The sequence below is a fragment of the Bubalus bubalis genome, chromosome 21, assembly GCF_019923935.1.
Source record: "Bubalus bubalis isolate 160015118507 breed Murrah chromosome 21, NDDB_SH_1, whole genome shotgun sequence".
Classification (NCBI taxonomy): domain Eukaryota; kingdom Metazoa; phylum Chordata; class Mammalia; order Artiodactyla; family Bovidae; genus Bubalus; species Bubalus bubalis.
The window spans coordinates 16,225,968-16,247,331 of NC_059177.1; the positions used below are offsets into that span (position 1 = coordinate 16,225,968).

General features: G+C 40.1%; 1 protein-coding gene across 5 annotated transcripts in view; it reads left to right on the forward strand.

Moving 5' to 3' along the window:
• The first annotated feature begins 1,154 nt into the window (after window positions 1–1,154).
• Window positions 1,155–21,364, forward strand: part of TCAIM (T cell activation inhibitor, mitochondrial) — a 39,451-nt gene continuing 19,241 nt past the window's right edge. Inside the window, exons 1-5 of one of the 5 annotated variants that reach the window (XM_025272938.3) lie at window positions 1,596–1,977; window positions 5,629–5,836; window positions 10,540–10,612; window positions 15,933–16,068; window positions 18,601–18,754. In XM_025272938.3, coding sequence (XP_025128723.3) covers window positions 10,584–10,612; window positions 15,933–16,068; window positions 18,601–18,754 — 319 coding nt within the window. In that variant the 5' untranslated portion in view covers window positions 1,596–1,977; window positions 5,629–5,836; window positions 10,540–10,583. Of the gene's footprint in view, window positions 1,470–1,595; window positions 1,978–5,628; window positions 5,837–10,539; window positions 10,613–15,932; window positions 16,069–18,600; window positions 18,755–21,364 lie in introns of those variants that run through there. The other 4 variants (XM_025272936.3, XM_025272937.3, XM_006070682.4 and 1 more) reach the window with 4 other exon arrangements.

Below are 21,364 nucleotides of genomic sequence, written 5' to 3' on the forward strand. Positions count from 1 at the left end.
TATCTTAAAATACTGTTTCTTGAAGATTTGTAATTTATGTACATTAGGTATGACTAAAGACAACAGTATTTTAAACAAATATGCCAGAACTTAAATATCCAAACAAGAATTGTACCTTTCAAACTACTTTAGGAAGTTTAAACTCCTTTTCTGAAGCCATCTGCAGAATCTGCAGCAGTCATTCTCCAAGGTAGTCATCCTCAATCCTTGATTTGATACTTCAAACCATAATTTAAATCATTTAGAGAAATGTTTGAGTAAGGGGACTGATTTAAAAAGAATAAGTGGTGACTAGGGGGACTGAAAGTATTTCTTAATGGAGTTCCCAGAATATGTAATGGCAGCATTACTGAAATAAGTCTATAACCTCACAAGAATAAAAAAGATAAAACCTAGCACTTAGCAAAATGCCTTACTATGATAAAATGTAGAATGAATACCCTCGTGAATGGTATATGGGAAGTGAGGCAGAAGATGACCAGAAAGAAGCCCAGTTTTCCAATATGAACAAACTGGGTGACTAATTGCCATCACTGAAATTCAGCACCTAGGAAATAAATTGAGTTTGGAGATTACTACCATCAGTTTGAAGTACTTTTGAGGACAAGTGAAGAACAGTAAGTGGACAGTTAGAAACTTGTTTTTTGTATAGCTGGTAACTAAAACCCAGAGAAAAGAAAGAAATATGAAGCCATTTCAATGCTGGTGGCAAGGTTGGACGTGAAAGGATGAAGATGCAGAAGATGGTAAATTAAGCTTTTAGGGAAAAGGGGATTGGATGGAACGGACCACAAATTGACCAGATTGTTTCTAACGAATGAGTAGTCAAGAACCCTTAGGGCTGAAACAAAGGGAGGGCTTGGGTTTTTGTTTTTTTTCCCCTACATCGGTCAACAGTACCAAAAGATAGGAGAAAGAGGAGAGCGGTTATAGTATTTGCTTTATTTCATCTGTGGCAGTTTATGGGAATAACCAAAGCCATAGAAGCGAAATACAGCTAACAGTAAAAACCCCAAACTGATGGTGGAGAATGCTCAAGGTTTCAAAACATCTAGATACCGAAGGGGCCAAAGTAAAAAATGCAAATCGGAGACAATAAATTGTTTTCATTGGTATTTGTGTAAAGGAAGTCAACGGATACTCAGCAAGACCTTTAAATCTGGAGCTGTCAAGTGAGAGTCGTCCTAAGGCGACAGACCCGCGCGCTCTGCGGACTGATCCGCCAAGCCAGCCTCCTCCCCTCCCAGGTTGAGGGGACCCGGGCCGGGGCGGAGAGCAGAGCCAGCGCATGCGCGCGCTCGGTCGCCCTTCCCTCCTTGCCCTCTCCGGCGACCCTCGAGCCAAGCCTGGCTACCTACCGCCCAGTCACCTTCTGACTCCCTACCACCTAGTCCTTCATATCCGTTAGCGCTCATTCGCGCCTCCTAAAGCTTTCCGGTGAGTGCGCACAGCCCCCTCCAGGCCAGGAGGTAAGAAAACGGAGGGACTGGGGGCTTCTACGCTGCGGGAAGGCAAGCGATCACCGGGTCGCCGACGTCACCGCGGGGCTGAGAACCGCTAGGGTTTTAACCCGCGTCCCGGGCTGCGCGCAGGCGCCCCAGAGAGGAAGGCCTGGCGCGCTTCAGCCAATGAGAGCGCGACCTGCGGCCTGTCCCCGAGCCCCGGCTCCTCTCGAGCGAGCCTCGGCGCAGGGTGCTGACGGACTGGCAGAGCAGTACGCGCCCAGATGAGATTTCAGGGGTGGGGGCTCACAGAGCCCCGGGGGTAGGAGCCTGTCAGAGCCAGTCGCCAGGTGGGGCAAGAGCAGGCGGGAGAGGCGCGAGCTCGTTGGGCGGGCTGACGCCCCGGTGCGCATGCGCCCCCGCGTGGCCCAGCGCGTCCCGCACAGTCCTGGAGGAGAGACCGTCCTTCCACCTGATACCTAGTGGAAGTGGAGCAGGTCAGAGCAAGCCTTCACGGAGGAGACTTGCTAGAACTGTAAGCTGCAGGACCGAAGGGACTCCGTTTGTACTTTCAGGCTGCTCGGGGCAGAAGCGGGGTGGCGGGGCGGGGCGGGGCGGGGCGGCTGAGCAGCAGTCAGAGTCACCTTAGCTCGACGTGCTAACTTTTGAACTCAGGCAATGCCAGCGGCCAGCGTACGCGTCGCATCTGTGTTAATTGTTTGAAATGAGAAACTTGAGACGATTTATATTTTGTTTCCGCTATCGTATTTCCCCGAAGTCTTTGACTTATCATAGAAAAATGTTATGATTCAAATCTCAGAGCATAAGATATACGAAAGGAAAGCTTTAAAAACCTAGATATTTTACTACAGTTTATTAATTTATCTAAAAGGCTTCCTGCTTTTGCTTTTTCTTTGCTTTTCCCCTTCCCTAAGAAGTATTAAACTGAAGAGCGATGAAAAATTGCCTGCTTTTATCTCTCCTTGATAGAACATACTACTTTTTAAAACCGTAGAAGATAGTTACTAAGGAAAGCCACAGTTTAAATGAGAGTAAACCTAAGGATATTAACCTCGTTAAAGGAAATGACTTTCAAATAAAAATTATGCTGACTAAAGATCAGTACTAAAACTTCTATGTGGCAAACATGGTTTCTGTCAAAAGTAATTTAAACAAAAATTTTAAACTACCCATAATTTGACTTTTCCACCTATTTAGATAATCTATTTCTACCCAATTTGATTTGAAACTGCCCAGATTAAATGCCTCACTTTAAAGAGCACAGAATTTGGGTTAAAATCAGAAATTCTCGTGTTATGAAATAGACATAGAAGCTAGTGTTGTCACTATTACGTGTATTACAGCAGCCATTTACTATGGTTTCTAATTGAATTGCATCTTTCCTGGTCTTCCTCCCACCATGCAGAGGATGCAGGCTCAGTGGAAAAGCTTTCCAGAAACCCGCCTTTCTAAGTGTAGCCCCTGGGAATTCCCCTTGGCACTTTGTGCATTGCTATGTCATTTCATTTACTGCAGTGTTTTATAATCATCTGCTTATGTCTGTTTTTCCAATTCCTCCCTCTCTCCTAGACTGTACACTTTTGGAGTGGTGGAGTTATCTTGGTATTTTTCTATTCCCAGTGTTTAGATAGAGCCTGGTACATAAGTGTTTGGGTAAATACCTGTTGATGAGCTAGGTAATTAAGGCCCTGAGTTTCTCCCAAGTGTGGTAAGAGAGAGGGATGTTTTAGTCATTTTGGAAAATTCCTGAGGCCTTTTCCAAATGGAGGACTAGTGGGCCAGGTGGAATGCATGCAAGATCGGCCCAGGTATGAATTTGAAGACCATAATCCTGCCGCTGACCTGGGTGCCTCCGCCTTCTGGACTTATTTCTCACTTGCAAACGGGAGCGCCCAGCTCTGCCCTTCAGTCAGCTGATAGTGATTTGATTTTCTGTGTAGCTGGTCCTGTAGATCTGAATCTTCTAGTCTTCTTAGCAATTATATTTCTCATAATAAATTTAAAACTGGATCATGGGAGTTGTCAGCCTCTTATGTTTCATTTTCCCAGGGCCTGTTTATTTCTGGCTGAAGTGATAAAATTGGGTGTTTGGTCTTGAAAAGATGAGAACTGATCCAAGATCTATGCCACGCAAAAAGGCAAACAGCCAGCCCTGTGTACCAACCTGCTGGCCTATAACCTTATTTCCACTTAGTTGTTTTTTTTTTTTTAATCTCAAGAAGTAGGTTAACCATACAGGAAACAAAGAACAAGGTCAAGCAAAACTTAGAATTTTCATTTGATTTTGAGCATACAATTGACCATATAAAAAACTTTCCCTCAAATTGTACTGAACAGGTATATTTAAAGAATTAAAGCTTAAAAGTTTCCTAACAGACCTCTCAATCCTGTAAAATGATAGAATGCCTAAAGGCAGTGATTCTTGACCCTGAATTTGGAGAACCACTGCCCTAAAGGATATTCCCTGTTTTCTTTTTCTTCTCTTTCTTCCCTTGTGTGTGTTAGCCACTCAGTTGTGTTCGATTCTTTGAGACCCCATGAACTCCTCTGTGCGTGGGATTTTCCAAGCAAGAATGCTGGAATGGGTTGCCGTTCTCTTCTCCAGGGGATCTTCCTGACCCAGGGATAGAACCAGGTCTCCTGCATGGTGGGCAGATGCTTTACCATCTGAGCCACCAGGAAAGCCTCTTCTTCCCTTCTTATTCTTCCTGTTTTTTCAAAAAATGGGTCCTGATCTGATCACGCCTTCCCTATCACTTAGTTGTCAGAGCCTGCTCTTAAAGGAGGGCTAATGGGAAATAATTTTTTCCAGTAAATTAAATAGGAAATGAACATCTTAGAATTGTAGTTTGGTTGAGTGTCTATCAGAATTATTAAGTAAAAATCTTTCTTATGTACATGGGCTTTTTCCTGTAAAAAGATGAATGGCCACCTTTGGGGAAGGGAAGGATTGTTGGCAAAAGGAAAAGAAGTCACGTTCCCTCTCATAATGCCTCTGCACCTCCTAGTTGCGAAACACTGTCTTTAAAAAGCCATGTTCATTCATTGAAAAGGCAATTGCCACAGCACAATACACTTGACTTTACCCCATCGGTTCCTTTGCATTTTGAAGAGAGAAATGCTACTAACATGCAAACTTATATTTTTATACTAAGCAAGTGCTTTCCAGCATTTTAAATGTGTCTTTCAACATTTTTTCTTAAATACACAGCACAGATAACTTCAGCCTAGTGAGCATCAGATAAAGCTCAACAATGCTACATATATTTGTTGTTGTTTCATTTGTATTAAACTTATTATTGGTAGTATTAGAATTGTAATTTATTACAATTATTTTTTATTTATTAGTATTAGAATTGTAATTTTTCCTTTTCATAAAAGGGAGACAAATTTCAGTAAAATATTTAGTCATTGAATAGACTTTTTAAAATTGAACTATAGTTGATTTACAGTGTTGTGTTTCAGATGTACAGAAAAGTGATTCTTTTTCAGATTCTTTTCATTTATAAGTTGTTTAAAAAATACTAAGTATGGTTCCCTGTGCCATACAGTGGGTCCTTGTTGTTTATCTGTTTTATATATGGTAGTGTGTATATCGGAGAAGGCGATGGCACCCCACTCCAGTACTCTTGCCTGGAAAATCCCATGGACGGAGGAGCCTGGTGGGCTGCAGTCCATGGGGTCACTAAGAGTTGGACACGACTGAGCGACTTCACTTTCACTTTTCACTTTCGTGCATTGGAGAAGGAAATGGCAACCCACTCCAGTGTTCTTGCCTGGAGAATCCCAGGGATGGGGGAGCCTGATGGGCTGCTGTCTGTGGGGTTGCACAGAGTCGGACACGACTGAAGCGACTTAGCAGCAGCAGCAGTGTGTATATGTTAATCCCAACTCCTAATTTATCTCTACCCCCCACTTCTCCCTTGTTAACTGTAAGTTTGTTTTCTATGTCTGTGGGTCTGTTTCAGTTTTGTAAATAAGTTCATTTGTCTTTTTTTAAGATTCTACATATAAGTGATATGATATGGTATTTGTCTTTCTCTGTGACTTGACATTTTCTACAATGAAGATAAAGTTTCTGACTTAACTACTCCTGCCTAGCAGACTAAAGTATTGTGTTAGCTCACAATATTCTCTCAGTTAATAAAAAATTTTTCTATTTCAGTTTGACATGACAGTACATGTTATGCAGGTGTTTCTGCTATGACATAAACACATTCCTGGAAACCTAGACATTCTTTAAGATAATATACTAATCAAGGTTCATCGGAAAAAATATACACCTCTCAAAAAACAAGACGTGGGAATCTCTAGCTGTTTCATTTGTGCTATTGCAGCTCCCCAGGTTGCTTGATGAAGTGGAAAATGCAAAGGTACTTGAAGCGACTAACCATCTGCTTCTTAAACGAAAGGAAGGAACTACTGGAGGATTTTCAGGGGTTTTTTTTCAGGGTTTTGTTTATAGCTAAAACTTTCTTTGTAATAGCAGAAAGCCCACCACTGATGATCTCAAATCATTAACATGGTGGGGAAAATGCATGTGATGTAACATCTTACCTCTGCTGACCAGATGCACATAAGCTATGTTAATTCACATTAAAGAAACTTTTTTTTTTTTTTTGTAGCAGAACAGACTGCTCTTAGATCATCTGTCTTGTTTATTAGATGAGGAGCAGACTCAGGGAGGTGAAACAACTTGTCTGTTCTCACACAGCTAGTCAGTGATGAAGTCAGGATTTGAATATGGGTTGCAGAGACTCCGGGCTTCCCAGGTGGTGCTAGTGGTTAAGAATCCACCTGCCAATGCAAGAAATGCAGGAGACACAGGTTTGATCCCTAGGTCAGCACCCCACTCCAGTATTCTTGCCTGGAAAATTCCATGGACGGAACCTGGCAGGCTGCAGTCCATGGGACTGCAAAGAGAGGGACACAACTGAGCATGCGTGCTCGGAGACTCCAGCCTCCCTAACCATCGTGCAGACTGCCTTCCCCAGCAGCGTCATGTTCACTTAAATTTGCCTTGAGTTGGCCTAAATCAGCACCATCCAATAAAAATACAGTATGAGCCCCAGATGTAATTTAAATTTTTCTAGTGGTAAACCACAAAACACAGTTAAAACCAGATTGTGTTTTGCTTTTAAAATAGAAACAAGTGAAATCAATAAATTATCGTTTCAACAGCTCATCAGAATCTAAAATTCTTAATGTGATACTTGGCATTTTCTCTCTGTGCCCCCTGCCTTCCCCTAGAAGTCATATTCATAACCACTGGACCCTGGGAAGTCCCTGTTTTGTTTGTTTTGTTGTCTTGTTTTGGAAAGTGGGCTGTGGAGCATAACTTGAATCACCTATGTTGCACATCAGATGGAGGCATTGTGATTTCTTGAACTTATACTGCTGCCGCAGACTGTTAAAACAGGCATGTTGTTGTTGCAGCGGGAGGCCTATGTGCTTTCCATTGTTTAGTACTTAGGACTTTTCAAGAAAAAGCATAGTGGTTAGAGTGTGGCTGCTTAGTGTTTTCATCTGTTTCCCATTCGTGTTCTTGGGTGACCATATGCCTCTAGAGTATTATTCCTCATTTCTTATCCACAGTTTTAGCTCATTTTATCATCTTTGCAGTTAAGTGGCATAAATGTTCTTAATATGAAGAATGAAATATCGTCATGTGTGAATGTGAAGGACTCTTTTCTTCTTGAACTCCACTGGGACCCCAGTCCAGGGCAATCACTGGACAGGTTTCCCAGGGCCAGGGGCCTGTCTTAAATACTCAGTGAACAACACACCTGTCATTTTTGTTGTTTAATTTTGTATGCCAGCACTGTTTTTGTTTTTAATTTTAAGAGCATACTTTGCATGTTTATGGTAAATAAACTAGGAAATATAAAAAGTAAAGGGCTTCCTAGCCTACACCTAGAGAGAGCCAGTTTGGGGTTGGATATGTATAGTCTTCTGGTCTCTTCTTTGCAAACTTTAAGCCTTGTACCTGTTCTCTCTTAACTAAGTCGCGATTGTTCAGTTACTTGTTTATTTTCGGTTGCACTGGGCCGTCACTGCTGCGCACGGGTTCTTTCTAGTTGTGGCACGGGGGCTGCTCTTCTCTGCTGTGCACAGGCTTCTCATTGCAGTGGCCTCTCTTGTGGAGCATGAGCTCTAGCTGCACAGGCTCAGTAGTTGTGGCACAGGGCTTAGTTGTTTCAGGGCTTGTGGCATCTTCCAAGACCAGGGATTGAACCTATGCCCCCTGCATCAGCAGGCAGATTCTTATCCACTGTACCACCAGCAAAGTCCTGTTCAGTTAATTTTGTGATGACGTTTGGTAAGAATTCAGTCCATCATGGACAGCACTGAAACTTGAATAAAAACGATTCTTCTTCCCTCATTATGTCTCCATTTAATCTCAGAAATCTTCCAAATGGTAGGAATATTTCTAGTATCTGAATTTATTACAAACAAAATAGCAAGGTGAATGGTTAAGTAAAACCTTTTTAAACATTTAAATGAATGCCTATAAACACATTCTGTATCCAAAAGGGTCTTGCCACACCAGTCAACCAGAAAATAAATGGAAGCATCGACTGTTGTCTGCAAATACACTTTTTAAGTGGGTAATTCTTGACTTTTCTTTAAACTACATCTTCTGTTAGTGGCAGTTATGCTTCATTACATTCCGTTGGTTCAGAGACATTAACTGCATTATGAAAACATTTTTTATTTTAAATTAATTTATTATTTTTTAATTGAAGGACTATTGCTTTACAGAATTGTGTTGGTTTCTACCAAACATCAACTGAAAATTTTTAAACCATTTTAGTGCTTAAGATTTTGAAAGAATAGGACTTGAGCCATGTGGTGGTTTGTTTTGAGGGAATATTCTGCTCCCCATGGCTATTAAGAATGGAATAGTGTAGAAAGCTCCAAGCTTCATAAGCCAGGGGAAGAAAGGAGAAAGGCTTTTTTTTAACCTGGTAATTATCATATGAATAATAAGTCATTTCAAGACTTAAATAAGAGACTGCTCAGAGTTTTTAAAGTCACTCCATCAGTTGACACGGGAACAATAGTATAGTTGAAATTCTTGCTGAAGCTCTGAATTATTGGAAAAGTTCATGTGATTAAAATCATGTTTCCCCTTTATCTGCTTAAACTTAAAAAAAAAAAAAGGTTTGTTTTTTAGAGCAATATTAGGTTCACAACAAAAGTGAGCAAAGTACAGATTCCCACTTCATCCCTACACACACATAGCCTCCCACAACTGAGTTGTACATGTATTACAATCGATGAACCTATATTGACACATGATAATCACCCAGAGTCCACAGTTTACATTAGGGTTCACTCTTAGTGTTGTACATTTCATAGATTTGGGCAAATGTATAATGATATATATCTACCATGTAGTAGTATTATACAGAGTACTTCCACTGCCCAAAAAATCCTGTGTGCTTCACCTATTCATCCCTCCCTCCCTGCCAACCACTGATCTTTTTACTATCACCATAGTTTTGCCTTTTCCAAAATGGCATATAGTTGGAATCATACAGTGTATAATCTTCCCAGGTTGCTTCTTTCACGTAGGTATACGCATTTAAATTTCTTCCATGTCTCCTCATAGCTTCAGAGCTCCTTTGTTTCAGTACTGAGTAATATTCAATTAGCTGGATGGACTACAGTTTATCCGCTTACCTACTGAAGGATATCTTGGTTGCTTCCAGGATCCGGCAATTATGAATAAAACTGCAATAAACATCCGTGTGCAGGTTTGTGTGTAGACATGTTTTCAGTTCATTTGAATAAATACTAAGGAGTGTGGTTACTGGATCATATGGTAAGAGTCTGTTTAGTTTTGTAAGAAGTTTCCAAACTGCCTTCCAACATGGCTATATCATTTTGCATTCCCGCCAGCAATGCATGAGAGTTTCTGTTGCTCCACATCCTCACCAGCATTTGTTGTCAGTGTTTTGGATTTGGCCATTCCAATAGGTGTGTTGTAGTATATCGTTGTCTTAATTTGCATTTCCCTGAAGACCTGTGATGTGAAATGTATTTTTATATGCTTTTTTGCCATCTGTATATCTTCTTCCATGAGGTATCTGTTCAAATCTTTGGCCCATGTTTTAACAGGTTGTCCATTTTCCTGTTGCTGAGTTTTAAAGATATTTTTGGTGTATGTTGGATAGCAGTCCTTTGTCAGATATGTATATCCTTTGCAAATATTTTCTCCCAGTCTGTGGTTTGTCCTTTCTTTCCCTCTACATTGTCTTTCACAGAGCAAAATATTTCATTTTAATGAAATTCAGCGTATCAGTTCTTTCCTTCACAGACTGAACCTTTGGTGTTATATCTGAAAAGTCACTGACATACCTAAGGTCATCTAGGTGTTCTCCTAGGTGCTTGTCTATGAATTTTGTAGTTTTGTGTTTTATATTTAGGTCTTTGAGATCCAGCTTGAGTTAATTTTTGTGAAGTGTGTAAGTTGTATGACTGGATTAATATTTTTGCATGCTGATGTCCAGTTGTCCCAGTACCATTTATTGAAAAGATTATCAATGCTCCATAGTAGTGCCTTTGTCAAAGATCAGTTGGCTATACTTTTGAGATCTGTTCCTGGGCTCTCTTACTGTCCCATTAATCTATTTGTGTATTCTTTCACCAGTTACTTACTATAACTTTACAGTAAGTCTTGAAGTCCACTAGTGTCAGTCTTCCAACTTTTTTCTTCTTCAGTGTTGAGTTGGCTATTCTATTTATTCTACATATAAACTATTATATGTTATTTCCAAATGATAATTTGCTGAGATTTTGATTGGGATTGCATTGAATCTGTAAATCAAGTTGGAAAGAACTGACATCTTGACAAAATTGAGTCTTGCTGTCCATGAACATGGAATATCTCTCCATTTCATTCTCTGATTTTTTTTAATCTGAGTTTTACAGTTTCCTCATACATCTTCTACATATTTTTTTAGATTTATAATTTAAGTATTTCATTTTGGGGGTTGCTAATGTAAATGGTAATGTGCTTTTAATTTCAAATTCCATTTTTTCATTACTGGTATCTGCTTAACTTTTTAAGTGATTAATGGATGCCTGGAACTTGACCTACATATATATTCAGAAATGTTTTGCCACCTGAGACCTGTGAGGAGGTAAGCTTTGTGGTTCAATCTGTTATTAGTATTTGGGAGGTGGAGGGAGTATGTGGAAGCTGTTAGGTGTTGAATTTCAATTTATTATAATTTATCAAATTCTAACTATTTTGTCTGTATTATGGTGGAGGTCAGGAGTAAGAAAAAGAAAATTCATGTAAACATCCATGTCTTTCTCCCAAGTATCTATTCAGAGTAAAAGGTGAAAAGAATAGATACCATCTTTCAAAACAGTTCAGTATGAAAAGTTTAAGAAGAAAAGAAGATAGTCTGTCCTTGGAATAGATCTTACTGTGTTGCCCCCAAGTCTGTTGCTGTCATAAAGAAAACCACTTTATATTGAAATTGTATAATAAGATCATTTGATTATTATATTTGCTATTTATATGTGTATAGTCTAAATGCTACCTATTTCAGGAAAGAATTTAAGGAGCTCAATAAAATTTAATTGGCATAGTAATAGGCACATATACAGTTAACCAAAATGAAAACCAGATACCCTCTAGAGAAAAAAGATCATTTGTTTAAAAAGTAGAACTGATTAGACAAGTATTCAAATATCAGATTTCTGGCTTCTTGGTAGCCAAGTCAAAAAAGGTAAATTTATTTGGCTCAAAGTATATAACCAAAATAAAATTTGATCTGTTCCATAAAAATAATGTCGGGGACTTCTCTGGTGGTTCAGTGGTTAAGACTCCACACTTTGAATGCAGGAGACATGAGTTCAATCCCTGGTCAGGGAACTAAGATCCTACATGCCTCAGGGCACACTCTCCCCCCAAAAAATGACATGTCAAGTTTTAGATTACTAAAACACATTTGGCACTAATTAGTACTTTTAAATAATTATGCGTTGATACGTGACTATCTCAGCCAATAGTCACGGTTAAAAGCAGTGTCTTTAGGGGCAACAGACTGTTCCCACCAAATCAGTTTATGATGAGGATTATCCAATAAAGGGAGACTTTCTCTCACTGAATTTATGACATAAATGGTTTAAAAGAAGAAGAAAAGAGAAACAAAAGAAGCTGTGAGATACTGGACAGCATCCCCAAAAGTTGTTGGGCAGATGTTGAGACATTCTGTATGTTGTGGTATCTGATGGTAGTGTTCAGCTGTAGAAAACCAGGCTAACGTGCTGTGTCCTCTTGCTCTGATACAAAGAGAGGCTGTAGGAGCTTGGAAGGATGGGATTTACAACACTTCCTGGGCTGTTTCCTTCAGTGATACCCGCTCCTTCACCCCCATGCCACTGATGGCAGTGAGCGCTAGTTGTCGTGGATAGAGACACAGTTTTCTGGCTTTTTTGATCTCAGTCCTTAGAAAACTATATTTTAACTCTAACCCATAAAAATAAAAGTTTCATAACAGTAGTTAACCTTGCCATATATAATATCCCAGAATATTTTCTGTTCTGAGATATATTTTCTGGGTTGTTTTTTTGTATGTTTTTCATGTAGGTCATGGATTACTAAATTGATTTCACAACTAAGTTGACTGTACAGTCTGTGTGTGTGTAATTGAAGCTTCATTCGCCCCCAGCCACCTCCTTATTTCTTGCTTGTGGCTCGTTTCCTACTACAGCAGTGGAGTTGCAGAGTTGCATCACAAACCAGATGGCCCTGAAAGCCTAAAATATTTCCTCTCTGGGCCTTTACAAAAGAAGTTTCATGTACCAGTTTTGCTCAATCTAAAGCAACACACACACAAAATAAAGCAACACAATATTGCTTTCAGTTCAGTTCAGTTCAGTTGCTCAGTTGTGTCCCACTCTTTGTGACCCCATGAACCGTAGCACGCCAGGCCTCCCTGTCCATCACCAACTCCTAGAGTTTACCTAAACCCATGTCCATTGAGTCGGTGATGCCATCCAACCATCTTATCCTCTGTCATCCCCTTCTCCTCCTGCCCTCAATCTTTCCCAGCATCAGGGTCTTTTCAAATGAGTCACCTCTTCACATCAGGTAGCCAAAGTATTGGAGTTTCAGCTTCAGCATCAGTCCTTCCAATGAACACCCAGGACTGATCTCCTTTAGGATGGACTGGTTGGATCTCCTTGCGGTCCAAGGGACTCTCAAGAGTCTTCTCCAACACCACAGTTCAAAAGCATCAATTCTTCTGCACTCAGCTTTCTTTATAGTCCAACTCTCACATATATACATGACTACTGGAAAAACCTTACCCTTGACTAAACAGACCTTTACTGGTAAAGTAATGTCTCTGGTTTTTAATATGCTGTCTAGGTTGGTCATAACTTTCCTTCCAAGGAGTAAGCATCTTTTAATTTCATGGCTGCAATCACCATCTGCAGTGATTTTGGAGCCCAGAAAAATAAAGTCAGCCACTGTTTCCACTGTTTTGCCATCTATTTCCCATGAAGTGATGGGACCGGATGCCATGATCTTAGTTTTCTGAATGTTGAGCTTTACGCCAACTTTTTCACTCTCCTCTTTCACTTTCATCAAGAGGCTCTTTGGTTCTTCTTCACTTTCTGCCATAAGGGTGGTATCATCTGCATATCTGAGGTTATTGATATTTCTCCCGGCGCTCTTGATTCCAGCTTGTGCTTCTTCCAGCCCAGCGTGTCTCTGGTTTTTCTTGCTCTTATTTCCTTGCGTTAAATACCTGCTGCACAGTCATTTACTATACATTAGCCAGACCCTGTAGTGGGAGCCTCTGCGCTCTCCTGCCCCTCTGGGTCTACCTCAGCGTTTGCCCTGAGGCCATCAGTGGCTGAGAGGAAGAGGAATATCAAGTCAGGCTCACTCCAGCAGGACACAGGATGCCCCCAGTGGGTAACTGGCTGGAAGACTTCCCACTGGCCGGACTGAACCCTTCTTGAGACTGGACAGCAGCCCCAGACATCCTCCCCAAGGTTCGTCCCTTCCCTTTCTCCTTCTGTAGGTGTCTGGCCTGAACCATGGTCTGAAAAGTCTCCCTACTTCCTTTCTTTCCCAGTCATTCTCTTGCATGTCTACTTCTGTCTTGACTTCTGCTTTTCAGCAGACCCAAACTAGCATAACGAACAACAGTAAATACCTGTGAAATGTTTTTCCTGCCCTCAAGGATGCCATGGTAGTTGAGGAGGATGAAAATATATCATTTCTACTTTATGGTATTCTGTTCCACGTATTTGGGGCACACAGTTTGTTTTATTAAAGCTTAGAAGAGGGAAAGACTTTATAATGAGGATACAAGAGGGAAGGTTCTGGGGGACTGGGCACGTTGCCTCTTGGCACATCGCTAGGACTGCAGTAATTAGTGAATGAGTAAGTACAATTTGGACAGACAGAAGTGGGGAGCAGAGAGGATGTCTGAGAGCTTAGAAATCATGAGAAGAAAGGGAAGGACAAGGCAGATCACCAGTGGGGCTGAAACTGAGGGTTTCTGTCAGGGGTGCTTGAAGATCAAGTTGGAAAGATAGATTGGAAGTTATAAATACCAGACTAAGGAGTGGATTTTACTCTGCAGGAGTTGAAACACCATCAAAGGTGTTTAAGTAAGGAATCCAAGGATAGTGGGATTTTAGGAAAATTAACCTGTATACAGCATGGTTAGGGAAAAGAAACAGGAGAATACTGATTCGGAGGCAGTGCAGTCCAGTTTTGTGGTGATCATTGCTGGAAAGAAGGAATGGTTTCAAAGGACACTGTAAAGTGAGAAGTAAGACTTCAGGACTAAAAATGAGGTGGGAATGGTGAGCTGATTCAGGCAACAGTAGATCTGAGAGGTTCTGCACTGGCAACAGGAAGAAAAGAGGACCTCAGTAACAGAAATAAAGAATGTAATCCTGGATGGCACTGTCCAACTGCTTCCTTGCCTTTTGTATCCAAGCTGAGTTTAGAAGAAAAGTAGTGACCTCGGCTCCGTTTTTTAAGACATGTAAAATTTGAGAGGCTGGCAGGATAGCTAAAGTGTCCATCACACATTTGGAAATGGGGGCTTAAACTCAGATAGAGAGGAAATGGAGCTGTCGCTAACATTTACTTATCCTGCCTCCTATTGAGGAGTTTCAGCTTTTCCTTTACTGTCCAAACTCCTGTTATATAATCCTTAATACACAGCCTGTATGTTAATTTATAGAAGGTTCAAGTACAGGTTGGAAAAAAGAAAGGTAATCTGAAAATATGATGGTGGTGCTCAGATTTTTTTTTTTAATCTCCAGAAATGATTCTATAATAGCATTTTATTTTTTGAAAATATATATTTATTTGGCTGTGCCAGGTCTTCCTTGCTGCACACGGAATCTTAGTTGTGCATGTGGGATCTACTTCCCTGATCAGGGAACAAACCCGGACCCCTTGCATTGAGGTCTATGCTAAGTCCTAGCCACTGGACCACCAGGGAAGTCCCTCAATTACTGTAAAAGTAGAAAACTTCCCCAAAGACTCAGTGCACCTAATGTAGCAGACCAAAATGGGCACAGTATTTAGAGATTTCTTCACAGCCCACTGGGACTTCCCTAGTGACTCAGATGGTAAAGAATCCGTCTGCAGTGCGGGAGATCTGAGTTCAATCCCTGGGTTGGGAAGATCCCCTGGAGAAGAGAATGGCAACCCACTCCAGTAGTCTTGCCTGGAAAATCCCATGGACAGAGGAGCCTGGCAGGCTACAGTCCCTGGGGTTGCAAAGAGTCAGACATAACTGAGCAACTTTCATTTCACTTCACTTCACAGCCCATTATAGAGTGAAAAACGTAAATTATTACATTCAAAAATAGAAGTCATGAAAGTGCTTCCCAGAAATTGCAAATAATCTCACTTGAATTTAAAACTATTTTTTTTAAAAAACACTCCCAGGTGAGTTATGCCAAAATTTGAGAATAAGATGTCAAGGTATCTAACTGGAAAATTTTTAGCATGCTGGTAATGATGAAATGAACTAAAAGATATTTTATATCTCTTATGAAGCATTACAATTCTCAAACTATTTTCACTTTAAAATAAAGATTATTCTTTTGGATATCGGGGCTTTTTTTAAATCTGAAAAAGAAAAATGATACTGAAAATTGTTGTCATTTGCAGTAAAGCCAGTTTACATTTCAAGGTAGGCTTTTGAGAGGAAGTTTTATTATTATTAAATATTATGATATTACATCAGAGAAATTTATAACCAATGTTTATAGAAATCATGTAGCACTCAATGAAATCTACTCTTCTGTAGATTTCAGAAAACCACAAAGTTTTACACTCTGGTTTCTATATTGTTTCTATGATATTTTCCATACATAGTAATCTTATTGTTACTGTTACTTTATTCATGGGGGATTTGTGTCTATGTCAGTGATCCAGTGAGTAATAAATCCATATCTTTTAAAAAGGTTATGTCCAGGAAAGATACTTCCATACTGCTTTCTGTTATCAAGAGCTTTATCAGGAGCTGAAGCAGTCAATGCCTTGAGGCCATTTTATTTTGCTGTACATCCAGATTTCTTTGGACAGCACCCCAGGGAAAGGGTAAATATTTTTCTTTATGTTTAACGTTCAGTCTACGTTTATTTATTTACCTTTGCTACAGTGTAATACAGAGTGTTCTATAAATTGGGTTTGTTTTGTCATAGTGGTATAATCAGTGCTTTGAACTGTAGGCACTGGAAACTGAAACTTAGACTATTGTTTTTTTATGAAAGCTGTCATGTTTCTGGCAGACAATAAAGATACCATTTAGGAACTTCCCTGGTAGTCCAGGGGTTAAGACTTCACCTTCTAATGCAGAGGGTGTGGGTTTGATCCCTGGTGGGGGATCTTAGATCCCACATGCCTCACAACCAAGAAACCAAAACATAAAAGTAGAAACAATATTGTAACAGATTGAATAAAGACTTTAAAAATGGTTCACATTAAAAAAATCTAAAAAAAAAAAAGATACTGTGTAAACTCTGTATGTGAGTAATCATGTGTTCTGTACCAGTTTTGAAAGTAAAATTGAGGGTCAGAAAGACCACTTCTGGCCTCTGTTACTACAATCAGTCCCTTTTTTAAGGTTGATATAAGGAAGGTTTTTCAGTGGCTGAATAGTTGCCTGCTGTTGGTCCACTTCCCTGTGCCATCAGCTCATGTGTGCTCAAGGAACACAAACTGATGTGAAAAATAACTCATGATAAACTTAATTAGGAACACTAGTATTTTTTAACATTAGATAAAATATTACAGAACCAAATGCTTTGAAATTATCTCATTGGTTCCTTTTATCTTCCTTACACTGATAACTGGTTTAACATGAAAAGGAATTTAAAACTCTTGAAAATTAGAACCATACTGTATTGCCTTTTTCTACTTACCATGGAAGATAAATCAGTTTTACTTCTTTGCTTTAGGAAAATACTCTGATTATGATGGTTGTTATATTGGTTGTTAGAAATTAGATCCTTTTTAACTAATTAGTAAATTGAATCAACAGCAAAATAACTACTACCTTGGAGATGTAATAAAGTAATACAAATTATTGGGAATGTCATACATGAATACAGTTTAATGTTTCACAATTTACAGTTTTTAAATTCAACGTGTGTGGAAAAATTAAGCTTAGTACTAGGTGATGATTTCCATCCTCTACCAATATACTTTTTTTTTTTAACTAAAACTTTTATGTGCCGTAAAACGTAAACTCGGCAGGCTTGGGTTACAAAGAAATGCCTGGCTTCAGTCCTGGCTCTTCACTGCCTCCTGGGAGATGAGCTCTGAGCCCCGGGATATCCTTGCCTGATAAGAATATTTCTGGGTGCCCAAAGCCTTGGGCCACACCAGACAGTTTATCCTAACAATGTGGGTTATGGTAAAAGGCATAATTTCTCATGCCTGAGACCCTGTGGGGAGGCTGGAGACAAATAACTAAGGTCAGTCACATGGGCACATAGTGCCCCAGTAAAAGCCCTGGCCCCCAAGGCTTGAATGAGCTTTTGTGGTTGGCAGTGCTTCTGATGTTGTCACATGTCCTTGCTGGGAGCTTAAGCACTGTCTGTACAACGTCCTTGGGAGAGAACAACTGGAACCTTGCACTTGGTCCCTCCTGGACTCCACCCTACACACATTTTCCCTTTGCTGATTTTAATCTGTATCCTTTTGCTGTAATAAAGTGTAACCATGAGTATAACAGCTTTTCTGAGCTCTGTAAATCCTTCTAGTTAGTAAATCATCACACCCCCCAACACAATATAGCTGAGAGTCAGTTTATGTCTATAGAATTGTTTGTGTGTGTGTGTGGTTTTTTATGTGTTCTTTTTTTAAGCATGTTTTAAAATTGAAGTATAGTTGATTTACAGTGTGTTGATTTCTGCTATATAGCACAATGATTCGGTTATACATATATATGTATTTTATATTCTTTTTCATTATGGTTTATCACAAGATATTGAATATAGTCCCTTGTACTATATTGTTTTAATTATGTAATTGGATTTATAAATCATTTATTACTTGAGATATTTAGTCATAGTTAGACTTTTTCTAGGAGAAGGCAATGGCACCCCACTGCAGTATTCTTGCCTGGAAAATCCCATGGACAGAGGAGCCTGGTGGGCTGCAGTCCATGGGGCTGCTAAGAGTTGGACACGACTGATCGGCTTCACTTTCACTTTTCACTTTCATGCATTGAAGAAGGAAATGGCAACCCACTCCAGTGTTCTTGCCTCAAGAATCCCAGGGACGGGGGAGCCTGGTGGGCTGCCGTCTATGGGGTCGCACAGAGTCGGACATGACTGAAGTGACTTAGCAGCAGCAGCAGGCTTTTTCTACATCTCATTTATAAAGGAACTCAGCCATGTTTTCTTCTAATACCTTTGTAGCTACATTTTTTTTTTTTTTCATCTCTTCTGTGTGGAGTTACATGTTGTGAGGTATGGATTCAATTTTATCCTGTACCGAGGAGCTATGAAATTTTTAATACTAAATTCTTTAATACACTCAGTAGTGTGTTTAAAAGGTTGGGATATAATTTCTGATGTTTCCTTGTCTATTTTGTACATAAATGTCTCAATTTTTTCTTTCCAGGAAGTCAATGAAAATTCCCTTAAGAGATTAAGTGCCTACTTAGAAAACCTTCAGAAACCAGGCTTCAAGTCTTTGAAACCAACCCAGCTTGTGTTTTATGTAAGAGAAACAGATCAGAATCCCTCTGACGGCCAGGAACACTTCAGCGCTTCGGGTACATTTCTTATTTCTCATGTGTCCCTCACACCCTTGCAGGCTTCATTTGGTATGAGTTCAACCTGTCTAAAAGTTGCTAGAAGACCTTTGGAGTGAAGCCTTGTTGTAGAAAGTAATATCATTTAATCAGGTGTTTTCCTGGAGTTAGATTTTATTCCTGGCTACTTCTGTTTGATGAGCCTCTTTTTTTTTCCCTTAAGGATAGTTGCTTTACAATGTTGTATTAGTTTCTGCTGTACAACAGAGTGAACAAGTTATATGTACACAGACACCCCCTCCCCCTTGAACTCTGCCCACCCCATCCCCATCCCACTGCTCTAAGTCATCACGGAGCACAGAGCTGAGCTCCCTGTGCTATGCGCGGCTTCCCACTGGCCGTTTTGTATATGGCAGTGTATATATGGATGAGCCTCTTTTAATGTTTAAACTTTTTTGACTAGAAACCGAAAATGTTTCTGTTTGTCCCCTTCCTATTTCAGTGCTGGTTTTAAGTATTAAATGTGTATATGATAATTTATACATTTTTTAAAGTATAGCTTACCTTTTCTCATCTAGTCCTCAGAGTACCCTGTAAGGTACCTAGTGTTTGCCCAACTGTAACTTAGTAATGCCCCAGGACCATGGAGACAGAATAAGGGTCTTTGAGCTCTCTAACCCCAGCCTCATACTATTTCTAAAATCTGATCAGTCTTAACATACAGCGTTCTGTTTGGTCCTTTGCCACTGCTTTGCATGTCCAGCTCTTTTCGACCCATGGACTCTAGCCCACCAAGCTCCTCTATCCATGGGATTTCTCAGGCAAGAATACTGGCGTGGTTTGTCATTTCCTGCTCCAGGGGATCTTCCCCACCCAGGGATTGAACCCAGGTCTCCTGCACAGTAGGCAGAATCTTTACCTTCTGAACCACCAGAGAAGTCCCAGTAATACTTAAAACTAAGGGTAAATGTGGGTCCATTCTTCTCTAAACATCCATCCTTTTTGTCATTCTTGAGGAAATAACTTTTTTGGAATGAACTTTAAAACAATTTAAAGATTTACTAAGAGTTTTCTGTGAATTAATGCTAAAACAAATAGCTATAGTCAGCTTTGGCTAAGTAAAGAGAAAAATCCTCTACTTGCAGTTAATGGTTAACTTTGAACCATTTACTAAATAAAAATAGATTGTGAAAAATAATTAAGAGATGAGAGAAAATGTAGCATAAGTGAGAAAAAGATAATGTAAGTATATAAGGAGTTTTTAGGTGTCAGAAAGAAAAGAGTAGCTCAGTTACAAAGATTGGCAAACAGTGTCTAGGCACTTCAAGAAATAATACCCATAAATAGCCAATGGGTCTTCCCAAATGGCTCAGTGGCAGAGAATCCACCTGCCAAGCAGGAGATGAGGGTTCCATCCCTGGGTTGGGAAGATCCCCTGGAGAAAGAAATGGCAACCCACTCCAATATTCTTGCCTGGGAAATCCCATGGATAGAGGAGCCTTGTGGGCTACAGTAGTCCATGGGGTTGCAAACAGTTGGACACAACTAAGTGACTGAACAACAAGTAGCCAATAAGCATGTAAAAATGTTTAGCCTTAGTAATCAATGTAAACTGAGTTAATTAGATAATATTCCCAATAAAGGATGCATGCAGTCTGGCACAGGCATTCCAAACTATGTAGCAGCTCTTACATTGAATTAAGTGATTAATGGAGTTGATAAATTAGGAGAGAAGTTGAGATTTATTCCTTGACTCATCTCTTCTGAGGATAAACTATTTCTTCCGAACCTCAACTGCAGGAATTTGGATTTCCCTTTCCTCTTTCACCGCCTAGAATAATTCTACCAGTATTTCTCTCACATTACCATCAATGATTCAACTAAAAACTCTTAGTTTGCATGTTCTAGACTCTGTAAATCTGTGTGGCAGGCAGAATAGGTATCTCTGAGAACAATCTAGATTGTGATGACTGTCATCAGTGGCAAAGGCACGAAAAAAGCACATTTCAGCCTTGAATGGAGTGGTGAATAATTAAGAACAATTTTTATGCCCATCAGTTTCAGAAGTGTAAAATAAATTATGCTACATTCATTATGTGGATTAGCATAGCACTACTAAAACGAAAGAGGTTGACATATACATACAGATATGGAGGAGTCCCCCAGGTTAAATAACAGAAGTAAGTTCAAAGTAATACATGCAGAATGGTGTAGTTTATATGGGGCTTCCCTGGTAGATTAGACAGTAAAGAATCTGCCTGCAATTCAGGAGACCTGGGTTTGATCCCTGGCTCAGAAAGATCTCCTGGAGAAGGGAATGGCAACCCACTGCAGTATCTTGCCTAGAGAATTCCATGGACAGAGGAACCTTCAGGCTACCATCTATGGGGTTTCAAAGAGTCAGACACAGCTGAGTTTATATGTTTAAGTGGAGCAGTTCATGCCATAGGGGGGTGTGTGTGCAAAGACATAAGTGTGTATGTCATGTGTAACATGCACACAAAGCACAGAGGAAAGGCCTAGAGCAGTGCTGTGTCAGAGAACCTTCTGCAGTGATGTCACTCGTGTGTGTGTGTGCGTGCGTGTCTGGTACAGCGGCACTGGCCCCGTGTCACTTGTGTGTGTGTGTGT